Source organism: Sus scrofa, chromosome 12 (genome assembly GCF_000003025.6).
Source record: "Sus scrofa isolate TJ Tabasco breed Duroc chromosome 12, Sscrofa11.1, whole genome shotgun sequence".
Taxonomy (NCBI): domain Eukaryota; kingdom Metazoa; phylum Chordata; class Mammalia; order Artiodactyla; family Suidae; genus Sus; species Sus scrofa.
The window spans coordinates 54,103,929-54,117,720 of NC_010454.4; the positions used below are offsets into that span (position 1 = coordinate 54,103,929).

A 13,792-nucleotide genomic window follows, 5' to 3' on the forward strand; every position below is an offset into this window, starting at 1 on the left:
TCCAAGGCAGGTGCTCCTAACTGCTGTTGCCTTTCCGTACCCCCTGGGACTGCAGAGTCCACATGGTTAAACATAAAAAAAAAAAAAAAAAAAAAAAAAAAGGAAATGTCTGGAGTTCCCATCACGGCTCAGCGGGGTTAAGAACCCGAGATAGTATCCGTGAGAATGAGGGTTCGATCCCTTGCCTTGCTCAGTGGGTTACGGGTCTGGCGTTGCCATGAGCTGTGGTGTAGGTCACAGACAAGGCTTGGGATACAGTGTTGCTGTGGCTGTGGTGGAGGCCGGCAGCTGCGGCTCCAAGCAGACCCCTGGCCTGGGAACTTCCCTGTGCCGAAGGGTGCAGCCCTAAACAGACAAAAAGGGAAAAAAGAAAAAAGAAACAAATGTTTATCTCCTTCCACCTCACTTTCTAATTTATGTTATTTTGCCTTGTTTTAAGTACCCTGTAAGTCACCTGAAATCCCCTCTGCCACAGGGCGAGGCATACATAAACAACAGAAAGTGGTACATGGCACAAGAAGGCAAAGTGAAAATGTTAGCCCTCAGGGGAGCGGCTGAGTCCAGGCTGCCCTGCGATGGAGTGGATTTATGTCCTTGGCTGCGGAAGAGCTGGCTTGGGTGGCCGTCCCTCAGGGAGGCTGGCGAAGGCAGTCCTCCAAAGAGACTGAGCTGGACCAGACTAGCCCTGATTCGCAGAGTTTATGAAAATACCAATGAGACAAAATGAGGCACTCAATGCAGATAACACAGCTAGTCAGCTGTTGGGCCAGAACCAGGACCCTGGGCTTTCAAGCCAGGCCTGTTACTAGCTCACTCATCTAAAAGCAGCAAGAGCAATTCAGTCCCAAACTCAGCCCAGCCTATTCTTTCCCCAAAGTGCTCTGGCTGTGGCTGCAAGATGGTCAAAGGATGCTGTCACTGTCCTCAGTCCTTTTGTTAGGGTGGCAGAGAAGGAGGCGAGGAGAAGTCGGGGGGCCCTGCGGCCGCCCCGGGGGAGACTAGAATCAGTGAGATTGTCCCTTTGCCAGATGTGAGGAGAGAAGCCAGTCTCTCTTCCCAGATGGGATGCTGACTGGCTTGCAGATCTTGGGCAAGCTTCTTCACTTCCTCAGGCCTCAGTTTCCTCATCTGCAAAATGGGGTCTAATAACTACTTTATAAAGCTGCTGAGAGCGCCTACGAAATGGTATGGCTAGAGCACCCTTAAAGACTGAGCCCTTAAGTACCTACAGGGCTGCCTCTGCCTCTCCAGAGGGCTAGGCTGCCCCCAGCCCGCGGCCTGGCAGAGCCTTCTGGGGGGAGCTTTGGCCGGGGCCCAGGTGCTGTCCGGCTTTCTCCCGCTTCAGTCTCCAGCCCACCACGGCTCCCGGGCAGGAAAGGGGCCGCCTGATGACAACCGGAGGTGGCAGGGAGTTGGGGAACAGGTCCTACTCCCCAGACCCTCCCCCCTCCAGGGCCTCGGGCAGAAGGGGTGAGCCTGCAGAGGTTCCTTCCTCCTCTTCTTCCTCACGATGCCCGGCTGTCTGCCCACGGGGCACGGCCCTGTACGCGGTGCCGCCCGGGCCATCAGGCTGGGTGAAACGAAGGCCCGACCTCGGCGCAGCCAAGAAAACAAACACAGATGTGTTTGCCTGGGACCGGGAGGGCGAACGTCGCCCCTTCCCCCCGCCCGCGCGCTCCTCGGGGCGCGGGGCCGGCGGAAACCTGCGGGGCTCTCGGGGCCGCGCGGGGCCGGGGAGCCCGGGAGCGTCCGGGAGCGTCCGCGGCCGGCCCCTCCTCCCCCGGCGGGGTGTGCGCCGGGCCCAGCCCCCTCTCCGGGGTTTCCCCGGGCGCTCTCCGCGCTTTCCCTTTGTCTCCGCTTCTCCTCCTCGGGCGCCCCGGTTCCCACCCTCTCGCGGCTCTCGCGCTCTCCGCGCCCCGGGCCGCCGCTTCCCTTTAACTTTCTTTTTCCCGGGGTGAAAACTTTGCTCGCGAGCAGGCGGCTGCTCGCCGACGTTATTGGCCGGCGCCCCGCCCGGCGGCCCCGCCCCCCGCCCCCGCGCTCCCCTCCGCCCCCCACTCCCAGCGCGAGCGGCGGCGGCGGCGGCGGCGGAGCCTTCGGGGGCGTGCGTGCGTGTGTGAGTGCGCGCCAGCCAGCGGGAGTGTGTGTGTGTGCGCCCCGGGCGCGGGCTGGGCGGCACTCGCACCGCGGCAGGAGCGGCGGGAGCCGGGCGGCCGCGTCGTCACTCAGGCGGGAGAGGCGGCGGCGGCGGCGGCCGGGCCGGGCCGGGGCTGGGGCAGCGGCGGCCGCGCGGGGCATGGAGCTGGCAAGCCCGCGCTGAGGCAGGACGCGCCTGCTAGCAGCCAGCGAGAGGCTCTCGGCCGCCCGGCGCGCGGGCTCCCCGGCCGAGCCGGGCAAACTTTTCTTTCTCTTTTGCCCTCTCCAGAGGTAAAGTCCCGAACGCGGACTCGCCGCCGGTGGTGCGATCTGGGGCAGCTGAGCCGGACCCCAGGCTGCGGGAAGAGGGGGCACGGGCTGTGCGGGCTCGGGGGGCCCGCGAGCTCTCCTGTGCCCGAGATTTGGGGTACTGTTGGGCCAGCCGCGGACGGGCAGACAGGCGCGGGCATGACCCTCGGCGGCGTGGAGGCGGCGGCGGCGGCGGCAGCGGGGAAGCTAAGAGAACTCCCGCGGCCCCGGCTCGCCGCGGGCCGGGAAGTAGAGGCGCGGGCGGTGCGGACTTGGGGGCCCCGGGATTCGCCTGCCCCGGGACCCGGGGGGGCGAGGCGGGCGTTCGGCTGCGGCTTGGTGCCGGGGAAGCCGGGCATTCGCCGGCGCCCCCGCTCACCGCCCGGCTGGAGGGTGGAGGGCGCGGGGCGGGCTGGCTGAGCGCGGCTCCCCTCTCTCCGCAGGCGCCTTCTGCGGCGGGCGGACCGACTCCTCGGCGCGGCGGGGCCGGGGCAGGCTGGACGCAGCATGATGCGCGCAGTGTGGGAGGCGCTGGCGGCGCTGGCGGCGGTGTCGTGCCTGGTGGGCGCGGTGCGCGGAGGGCCGGGACTCAGCATGTTCGCCGGCCAGGCGGCGCAGCCCGACCCCTGCTCGGACGAGAACGGCCACCCGCGCCGCTGCATCCCCGACTTTGTCAACGCGGCCTTCGGCAAGGACGTGCGCGTGTCTAGCACCTGCGGCCGGCCCCCGGCGCGCTACTGCGTGGTGAGCGAGCGCGGCGAGGAGCGGCTGCGCTCCTGCCACCTCTGCAACGCGTCGGACCCCAAGAAGGCGCACCCACCCGCTTTCCTCACCGATCTCAACAACCCGCACAACCTGACGTGCTGGCAGTCCGAGAACTACCTGCAGTTCCCGCACAACGTCACACTCACACTGTCGCTCGGCAAGAAGTTCGAGGTGACCTACGTGAGCCTGCAGTTCTGCTCGCCACGGCCCGAGTCCATGGCCATCTACAAGTCTATGGACTACGGGCGCACGTGGGTTCCCTTCCAGTTCTACTCCACGCAGTGCCGCAAGATGTACAACCGGCCGCACCGCGCGCCCATCACCAAGCAGAACGAGCAGGAGGCCGTGTGCACCGACTCGCACACCGACATGCGTCCGCTCTCGGGTGGCCTCATCGCCTTCAGCACGCTGGACGGGCGGCCCTCGGCGCACGACTTCGACAACTCGCCCGTGCTGCAGGACTGGGTCACGGCCACCGACATCCGCGTGGCCTTCAGCCGCCTGCACACGTTCGGCGACGAGAACGAGGACGACTCGGAGCTGGCGCGCGACTCGTACTTCTACGCCGTGTCCGACCTGCAGGTGGGCGGCCGCTGCAAGTGCAACGGCCACGCGGCGCGCTGCGTGCGCGACCGCGACGACAGCCTGGTGTGCGACTGCAGGCACAACACCGCCGGCCCGGAGTGCGACCGCTGCAAGCCCTTCCACTACGACCGGCCCTGGCAGCGCGCCACCGCCCGCGAGGCCAACGAATGTGTGGGTGAGTGGGGCGCCGCGGGGACGCGGGAGGCGGGCGGGGACCTGGGCGGCTGATCCCGGGCCTCGCGACGGTAGGTTCCCGGAGCGCCGGCGGCGGCCACCCTAGAGGATCACCCTCTGCGTGGTGTGATGGGAATGGTGGGAGGCGCGTTCCAGCAAGTCCTGGACCCGGCAGGGCAGAGAGCCGGTCCACTCTCGCGCCTGACGCTGGCGGTGGACGCTCGGGGTTGCATCCAGTGCTCTGTGCAAAGCCAATTCGAAGCAGGGGAAATGCTGCGGGGAGAGGGCTTTGCAGAAAATTTGCCAATCGCCCCCCCCCCCACCAACCCCAGCTCCAAAGGCAAACACTTAAATTACCTTCCGCTCGGTTTGGCGGGACCCGGAGATCCATCTCCGCCCCACCCCCTCTCCGAGGGCTCCAGCTGGGCGCGCAGTTGGGGACCCCGGCCCGGTTCCCAGGCAGTTGCAGCTCTACGGCCACAAATCCCTTGGGATGTGGCAAATCCTTCCGTACCTGACAAATGTCACTCCTGCGTCCTCCATTTGTCTTTTACGGTTTGAAAAAATATATTTTTCTTTTGGATGGCCTGTTTGTGTTAGCAAAAGAATGATGCGATTTCAATTAATTGCTATTTATAGATTACGAAAGAAACTTCACTACTTATTTTAAACTAATTCAATCCTTGTCCAAAAAAGTCTAGCAGATTTTTTTCTTTCTTTTTTTTTTTGCTCACATCAGGGTTTGGTGAAATTAAACAGTTCCGAATTAACCCAAGGGCCCAGATTTTCGATTCAATGGGGTTTCAGTTCTTGAAAGAGAAACCTGACAAAACCGGCACCGTGGGTAAGAAATGAGGCTTAAAAGAGGGATCCATTCTCTTTCCGAATTCTGCAGTGTTGCTGCGGTAGACTCTGAGACATCAGTTTCTCCCCAGGAGGAAAAAAAGAAAAAAGGGGGGGGAGGTAGCCAGAGTGCATTCTGCTTTTCCAGTATGAGATGTAACTTTCCACATGGCAGATTTTACTTGCGAGGATTATTTCGTTGGCCCGTGGGCCATCGGGGTGTTCATCTTTTGTGAAGTGTGGCTGGTTCCTGCCCCTCCCCCAGCCCCACGCAGCCCGCCTGCGGCTCCTCAGTTGCTTCACCCTCGGAGGCGCATTGCAAAGTTTGCTGGTCCCCACAAACACACGTTTTGAGGTCTGGTTCTGATTAATTGTGTCATGTTGTTGTCGAATACTTTGTGCCTCATGACTGTGGATGCAGACTCTTGGAATGGAAAACATGTTTGGGACAGGCCGGGCGGGCGGCCCTGAGGCCCAGGCGGGCGGCCTGGTCTGCAGAGGGCTCCGTCTCCACTGCCTGCCGGGGCCTCCGTGCTGCACTCCCGTGTCCCGCTCCTGCAGACCCAATTGTTCTTCCCCCTCCTTTAAGGGATGGAACCAGTTTGAAGAGACGTTTTAGGATTCATTCGGTGGGCGGGATGGTGGTGGTAGCCGGCTTAGTGTCTTTGAGAATACAGTGCCTTTGATCTGCTCAGTTCCTTCAGAAATGTTGGTTTTTCCCATCTCTTCTCTTTCTTTCTCCCCTTTCCTCTTTTCTTTTCTTCCCTTTGTGCATAAAAACCCTTTCTTGACATTTAAAAGGCCTCCCAGGGTTTTGCTATCAGTTTTAGTTTGTATGTGCATATGAAAGATAACTTCTCATTGTCACCAGCAGGGTCTGATTGGCAGAGCCCCAGCGAAAGCTTTGAGGCAGACACACTGGGTAGGAGGGTAACGTTTTACCGGCGGAAGGTTTGTCTTCACAGCGCTGGTGTTGTGAGGATACCCCGCACCCTCATCTTTCCTGTCGCTTTGAATGTGGAGACGTAACCCACAACTGCTGTGACAATGGCCGTGCACTTGAAATAATCTCTAGAGTCGAGGATTTTGTCTTTTGACCAAAGCACTAACTCTGTGCTCAAATTGGATTGACTGCTTTTTTTTTTTTTTAAAGCCAAACGGAGCAATCAACATATTAACTAATGTAATTAGTAAGCCTTTTTTGTTCAAAAAGTTTAATTAGGCCTAATAAGTACGTAATCTGCATGACAAATAATCGGCGAACAATATTTTCTGGGTTTTACTGAAGTTATTTTAATTCTCAGTAGTTAAAGTATCTTTAAATCTTGCCAATTACTCAGTCATCTCATAAAAGCCAAGCCAATTCAACTGATGTTAAAGTTATTTATAGTTTCCTTTTTGAATAGCTGTTCTGATACCTTGTAGATGTAGCCCCGGGAATGTCAGGTTGAAGTTCCCATAAAGTCTTAATTGAAGTCTTAGTGATTTTTCCATCATTCCGCAAAAGAGAAAGCCACAGCAACGACAGTGTAGAAGTAATTTACAGTTAAAGGTGGAGCTTTTTATGAAAAGGCCCTGAGGTGGAGATATGCGACTGAATTAGTATTTGACAGGTGTTCTGAGACACTCTAGGGCACTGGGCTAGGAAAAAGCATTAATAAATCCTTCAAACCCTAACTTTTGTACTATCAGAGGCTCAGATTTTTTCCCCCAACATAATCCCATCTTGTGAATTTCACACGGTTGCCATATCAAGTCAAGCTACCCAGATTATTTATAACTAAGGCAGAGGAAAGAAGTGTAGTTTTTTGGTCTTCTGAACATGAGCCTTGATACAGAAAAATGAAGCACTGTCACTGCTCTTTTGTCTTTGCCATGCTAAAATAATGAGACGATTTGTAATAGACGAAGGTGGCTTCCTTCCCTAGGTTAACTCCCTCCCACCCCCTCCACCCCCCCATCCAAAAAACTTAAAAAAAAATCAGTGTTATCGCTTGCCTAAACAGTCTTGTGTAGGGCCAAGGTGCTTTCAGATCAGGAAGAAAAGCCTAAACCCTATAGGTTTTCTTTCGCCCTGCTTTCTTTTCAGTGTTGCTTCAAGGTTACATTCTCTGTGGAATAAATGTGAACTATTGTTAAGGCCCGATTTTATTTTCAACGCAATTTGGGACTTCTTCCGGAAAGAAAGAAAGAAAGAAAGAAAGGAAAAAAACAATACGAAAGACAAGGCTCCGTATAACGTTACAGCTTCGACAGCTCTCCGTGGAATACCGAAATACTTTCTTCCGCCCATATGTATCAGCGATATTCACATGCTCTCACACACATGTGCATTTATATTCATTGTGTAAAGAAGCATCCATGCCCAGTGGGGGGGGGTGTGCATTCAAGAGAAAGGCATGAACAGTTTTAAACCACCTGGCTTGCTAGGCCCTCCCCGCCTTTCCTTTTTTTTTTTTTTTTAAAAAGAGCATCTGAAGACCATATTGTGTTTCATAAATTATTGGCATCAGTTCTCATCCGTGTCCCCCTGACGTCGGAGCTGTGTTAGTATTTAGTGCCTGACGAAGCATGCTGTTTAATCTTACGGCGGGGATGTCAGCCTGAACCCCTGCCTGGTTTGTGACAAGGCGAGCTTAGGAAAACTCGTTTTGCCACTCACTCTATGGCTTTGCATTGCCCACCTGAAACCCAAAACCCGCAACAAAAGACATCTCTGCAAGATGAGCACGGAGCTGGGCTGGCCTCCTGTGGTCACGGGTGCCTGCAGCATAATGCTCGTAATTGTTTAAACATGGCCTTGGGAGGGGGCTGTAAATGGCCCGGGAGCTTGGGCCCACCAGCAGGAAAGGGAGGTGACAGGGGAGGTGTCGGCCTGAGAAATCGAATGCCCTGCTAAAGACTTGCAAAATCAGAAGGCTAAAAGGATGCTGCTTAGTTCAGGATCTGGTACATAGCTGTAGGTAAGCGAAGGTTTTTGTAGTCATAGTCATTCTTATAATTATTGTCATTATTATAATTAACCCTTGAGGGCTTGGTGTTTTTGCATTAACATGCGCCTGACTTTGGTCATTGAATCATTGGGACTGTGCTGATAACAGGCCCTATTAGTGTGCTTACTTTGCGGATGAGGAAACCATAGCCTAGAGATACCAAACGGTTTACGCAAAGCCATGAAGCTCGTAGGTGATGGAGTGAGGGCTCCAGTCTGACTTTTGTTTTGTTTTACTGCATCCCTGGTGCTGCCTTCCCACAGAAGGGCTGGATGGAGGAGTGAGTGGTGGTTACATATCCACGTGCAGGCCAACCTCAGAGAGGTCGTGGGTTCAGGTCCAGACCGTGGCATGTGTTGCAATGAAGCAAGTCCGTTTCCCAGTGCCCATAAAAGTTGTTTACACTGTACTGTAGTCTGTGAGGTGTGCGGTAGCATTGTGTCTGAAAAAACAATGTACGCACCTTAATTAAAAAACACTTCATTGCTAAAAAATGCTAACCGTCGTCTCAGCCTTCCGCCAGGCACAGAAGTAACATCAGAAATCACTGATGACATTTTATCTCTGCAGCCTGGGTTCAGCCCCTGGTCTGGAAACTTAGATCCCACACCAAACTGGTGCACGCTTTGGCCAAAAAAAAGAGCCACTGTTGACAGATCACCATAACCCGTGTCGTAATAACGGAAAAGCTTGAAATACTGCAAAGAAGCACCCAAATGACACAGAAGAGTGACACGAGCACATGCTGTTGGTACAATGGTGCCAACAGACCCGATCAAGGCAGGGTTGTCACAAACCTTTAATTTGTAGAAAAAGCAGTATCTATGAAGCTCAGTCCAGCAGGGTGCCTTAAAACGAGGTCTGCCGTAGAGGAGAAAATTTGGAACAGCCTGTTAGCTCTTGCTAGCGTTGACCGCGGTTCCCTCATTGTGTTCTGTTACGTGACATTGAGTCGCGTGTCACATTTATGATATTCCTACGTACTTAAATATGAAATCGTATGTAAGAAGTTGTCCTTGATTTTAGCCATCAGGCCTGGTGGGAGCTGGGAGTTTTCAGGAACGCGGGTGAAGAGGGTGGACCTGCACCTTTGTGTGGGGTCTCGGCGTGCACAGGTGTTGCTGATGGCCAAGGCTTTGCTTGATTTCAGGGCCTGTGATCTCTCACAGGTGGCGGGACAGAGTTTGTAATCAGAATTTTTTTTTTTTTTTTTTTTTTTTTTTTAAGGGCTGCGCCTGTGACACGTGGACCTTCCCAGGCCAGGGGTCCAATCGGCGCTGCAGCTGCCGGCCTACCCCACAGCCACAGCCACGCAGGATCCGAGCCGCGTCTGTGAGCTACACCTCGGCTCATGGCAACGCGGGATCCTTAACCCACTGAGCGATGCCAGGGATGGATAACAGTCAGGTTCTTAACTGACTAAGCCACAATGGGAACTCCATAAAATCTTTTTTTAATAAGGCCTCCTTTCTTCTTAATACGCAGCCTCCCCTTGCTTCTCCAGGACATGCTGAAAAAAAGTCTGGGGAGGGGTGGAGAAGTCTCGTTAGAGAGGCGAGTCGAGAGCCACATCCTGGTCACTGGCGTGATGCGGGGCTGGGAGGGGCAGGGCGTGCGCATCAGCGGTGCCCTGCTGTCCTTTACCTCTGTTGGCCCCGTGGCAGCTGGAGTGAGGGGTCTCTGCTGGGGTCCCTCATTAGCACGTGGTGGGCCAGGAGGCTGCTCCCCGCTCTACCCAGAGCGGCGAGACAGAGCTGCGTCATGGGAAGACTTCGGGGGTGGGGTGGGGTGGGGTGGGGGCGCGCCTGTGCCTTTCCTGGCTTTGCCAGTCTCTCCTTTGGCCCTGCCCAGACTCCTCCCTGACCTCCTCCTCCTGGAGAAAAATGAGATCCTCGGAAAAGTATTTGAGACTTTATGTCCAGAGTAAATATTGGAAAGGCAGTGGGTTGAAATTCACATGTTCCCTGGAAGGAATCCCCTCATTTTCTGCTCACAGCTGGTATCGATATTTCCTTCTCGAGATGAGTTGTGCTTTTCATTAAGTAAATTTTTTGTCTTGGGATTAAACCAACATTGTATTCTTAATAGACTTTTATGTTTACACTTCAAAAGTCCGTTGGGTTGTTATTCGTGTTATCTCGATGGCTTCTACAGCGTCTACTATGCACGCTGGCCTCACCAAAATAAATGGCTCTCCGGGGAACTGGATTATGAAACGGTCTTATCTGTCGATGCACTGGGACGGGTGTTTGTGAGCCAGAATTTTTTTTTCTTCTTCCTTTCGGAAGTGATAATCATACCTTGGGTTTCTGTATTGCCTTTCATTAGGGGGAGACTGCAGGTCTCAGAGGGCTTTTGAAATGCTCAGGATTTAAGCCTAATACTTGCAGAGTGGCCCAGAGCATTTTGCCTGTTGTCTGGAAAGACACGCAGCAGCCCTTGTGGTCTCTGCAGCCTGGGAAGGTGTGGCATTGGTTTGGGTGGCCAGGGAGTTTAGGATGCTGGTCCGGGGGGCAGGGGGAGTGTGCGTGGGGGTGTCGGGTTGCATCCTGAAGACAGACCGCAAACCCCTACTAAGTGTCAGGCATTGTCCTGGGCGCTTTACATGTGCGTTGTTTCTGTGGATCAGCTCGCCACCAGGAGCGGAAGCCTTTCGCAACCCCACGTCCCTGCCACCAAAGGGCAGCTGTTACACAAACAAAACTGAGTGTGGACAGGGCATGTCTTGGCTTCTCCAGGGACGCTGTTACACACACAGGGAGCAGGGGCCATCAGCGACGCTTGTATAGGAGGCTGATCACATAGAAGCCACGTCCTGTTGTAACCAGCCTCCAGGGATGGTTCTGAACAGCGCCTGCAATAAGCCAGCTGCCTGGGACGGTCCTCAGACACTCTGCTGGCCTTCTGCTGGCTTGAGATTTGATTCGGATAACACAACATGGGGAGTTCAGTGTCGCCTTTCTGTACTTTTTTTTTTTTTTTTTTTTTTAAAGAGGCTGCTTCCGCGGCACGTGGAGGTTCCCAGGCTAGGGGTCCAATCGGAGCTGTAGCCGCCAGCCCACACCACAGCAATGCCAGATCCAAGCCGCATCTGTGACCTACACCACAGCTCACGGCAGCGCCGGGTCCTTAACCCGCTGATCGAGGCCAGGGATCAAACCAGCACCTCGTGGATGCTAGTCAGATTCATTTCTCCTGAGCCACGATGGGAACTCTGCCTTTTTGTACTCTGTACTCTTATTCCAAAAATGTAGCCCTCTTATAAACTTGGGGTTAGATTTTAAACTTGATTTAGTTATTGACTTTTTTCAACTGCCCGCGTGGCATGTGGAAGTTCCTGGGCCAGGGCTCGAACCGGCGCCCCGGTGGTGACTTGCTCCATAACTGCGGCAGCGCCGGATCCTCAATCTGCTGCACCACCCGGGACTTCAACGTGAAGTTAGCTTTTAATTTGCCTTTGGGATGTTGTAAAATTTATGTAACTTTTGTGGTCCCCCCCTGCCCGCCGCCCTGCCCCTGTCAGAAAGCAGAGACCCGTTCCAGCTGTCATTCTTTACCTGTAGCGATACTGCTTTCCTTCCTGTCCCCAGCTCCTGGGAGGCCCTGGCCAGGTGTGTTCATCTCTGACTATATTATTTTGTGCCACATCTGCCCTCTGACGGAAAGGGGCTGTGGGCGTGGGATGGGCCAGAAGTGAAATGCCTCTCATCCGAGCCTTTTTTCTCCCAAACACTTAAGCGCCCACCCCAAGCCTCCTTTGGGATGGATGCAAAGGAGCATCGGTGGCGCCTGCATCTGCTGGCCCTCAGAGACCGAGGGAAGATGTCCTCGAGGGGGACAGGTGCACCCGTGGTTGAGGGGTACTGCCGAGGCGTGGAGTGTGCCCTGTGGGGGTCATTCCTGGAGCTTTCTGCTGTTGGGGTCAGTGTATGAGCTGGAGCTAAGCTGGAATCAGGCCGCAGTGCCTTTATGCACAGAAAGAAGATCCAGAGAAAGATGCTTCTGTACGGGGGGCTTCCGGGTTATTTAAAGGGGAGGAGGTGTTTCAGAAATCCAAGTAAGTTTGTTGGCTGAGAACCGTAAAAGGCCGAAAATAGCACAAAGAGGAACAGAACGTTCACCGCATCGGCTAAGAGCCAGTGAATCCTCCCAACTCAGCCTGGAAGGAGGCACTAGAGGTCTGTCTCTGTGGAGGCGTCAGGACTCGTCTAGGCAAGGTCCAGGTTTAGTTGAGGGCTCATTCATGGCCCCTCCCGAGTGGTGCTATTGCTAGATTTTCCCCACTTCTTTTCTGCCTACGGATAAGAGAGATTATTGGTTGTCGTGTCCAGTTTTCCATACATTCCAGAGGCTCCACATCTAAGTTAGACAACCTGTAGGACCACAGGAATGAGTCTTAGATAACAAGGAAATGATGTAAATCTCCTTTAGTTTCCCTGGTGTCTGTGTGGTGCGTGTTTGATGGATCATCCCAAAGGGACGAATGCTTCCTGCTGCCTGAATACGGTTGTCAGGGCTTCTGATTTCATCTGTTCCTTCTTGGAATGGCTGTAGTGAGTATTTATCAAACATGCCACCAACCCCCAATTCTGAAACCAGGGCAGACATGACTAATCCATCACAGCACTCTTTTCTCCTAACTCCAGAACTGGTCTTAAGGTATTAGATTCCTTTTCTTTTTAAAAAAATTTTTTTTTCTTTTTATGGCTGCACCTGCGGCATATGGGAATTTCCAGGGCTAGGGGTGGAATCAGAGCTGCAGCTGCCGGCCTACACCAGAGCCACAGCAATGCTGGATCTGAGCCACATTGTGGCAAAGCCGGATCCTTAACCCATTGAGCGAGGGTAGGGATTGAACCCACATCCTTACGGACACTATGTCAGGTTTCTTAACCCACTGGGCCACACTGAGAATGTCTCAATATGATGCCATTACTCAGAACCAGTCTAGGGGATGAAAACTCTGTGACACTTCTGGTCCCCAAAGACCTCCCCCTGCTTCCCCAGCCTGCAGACGAAGAAGCCCTTATAAGGGACGTTTCCGGAGCTGTCAGTGGTTAGGTGGCGCTACCTGGTCTGGGAACTTAAAGCAGCGTGAAGTGACGCCCCCTGCAGGTGGGGTACACTCTCATTGGGGAGGGCCTGCACGTGAGCGGTGAACACCTGTTCTGAGCATAAACTCAGGTGGACTTTGCTCTGTGCTCGGGGCAGGGGAGGTGCTAAGGGTCTTGAGAAGAAGCAGGTTTCGGGTTTGGCTCCGGTGCCGGGGAGGGACTGCAGCGTGGTCCCCTTCACGTTTTCCTCTGGCCTCTGCTCTTAGTGCTTGTTTTCGTCCAGCCCATCAGTATGAGAGACCGCGGGCCCCTGAAAAGAAGGGACTCTGCAGGAGAGTCCGCACTGAAGTCCCCGTGCAGGGTCCCCTGGACGGGGAAAGCTCTAGAACTGCCCCCAGCTGGGGCGGAAAGGACACCCCCGCCTGGCTCAGGGCCTGGGGCTCTTCCCACCCCAGAAGTCAGGCCCCAGCCCCCAGACCACGTGGATGTGGCACCGGGAGACCGGATTCGGCGCAGGTGCGCACTCTGCTTCCCTTTGGGCCGACGCAGAAGGTGCCAGGCAATCACAGCTCCAACCTCAGCATGAAAAAGGAAACACATTCTGTTTACAGATACAGAATTTGGCCTTGGAACCATGAAAGTACCTTTGGGTCGGGCGCCCCAGGGCAGGGCTGTTGGACAGCGGGCCCCCTGCTCTGAGTCCTGCGGCCAACGCGTTTCCTCTCCCCGCAGCCAGACCTCAGAGGTGGGCAGGTCCATCTCTGCCAGCTCTTTATTCCCAGAGCCAGCCCTGTCTCACTCCTCGGCTCAGACCTGGGAGAACTCGCCGTGAGAAAGCACTCGGCCTTCCCAGCTGCCATGAGGGAGGAAATTGCTTCTGCCTCGGATCCACAGAAACTGATGGGGCCTCAAGCATATTCGCGGGGAGATGTG

The 13,792-nt window shown here is 55.0% G+C and overlaps 1 protein-coding gene across 4 annotated transcripts in view; it reads left to right on the forward strand.

Annotated features, from left to right (window-relative positions):
• NTN1 (netrin-1) overlaps positions 1 to 13,792 on the forward strand; it is a 202,748-nt gene that overhangs the window by 14,485 nt on the left and 174,471 nt on the right. For 2 of the 4 annotated variants that reach the window (XM_021066258.1, NM_001044548.1), the window contains 1 exon segment: positions 2,889 to 3,970. In XM_021066258.1, the coding sequence (XP_020921917.1) occupies positions 2,953 to 3,970 (1,018 nt within the window). In that variant the 5' untranslated portion in view covers positions 2,889 to 2,952. 4 annotated transcript variants of the gene reach the window in all.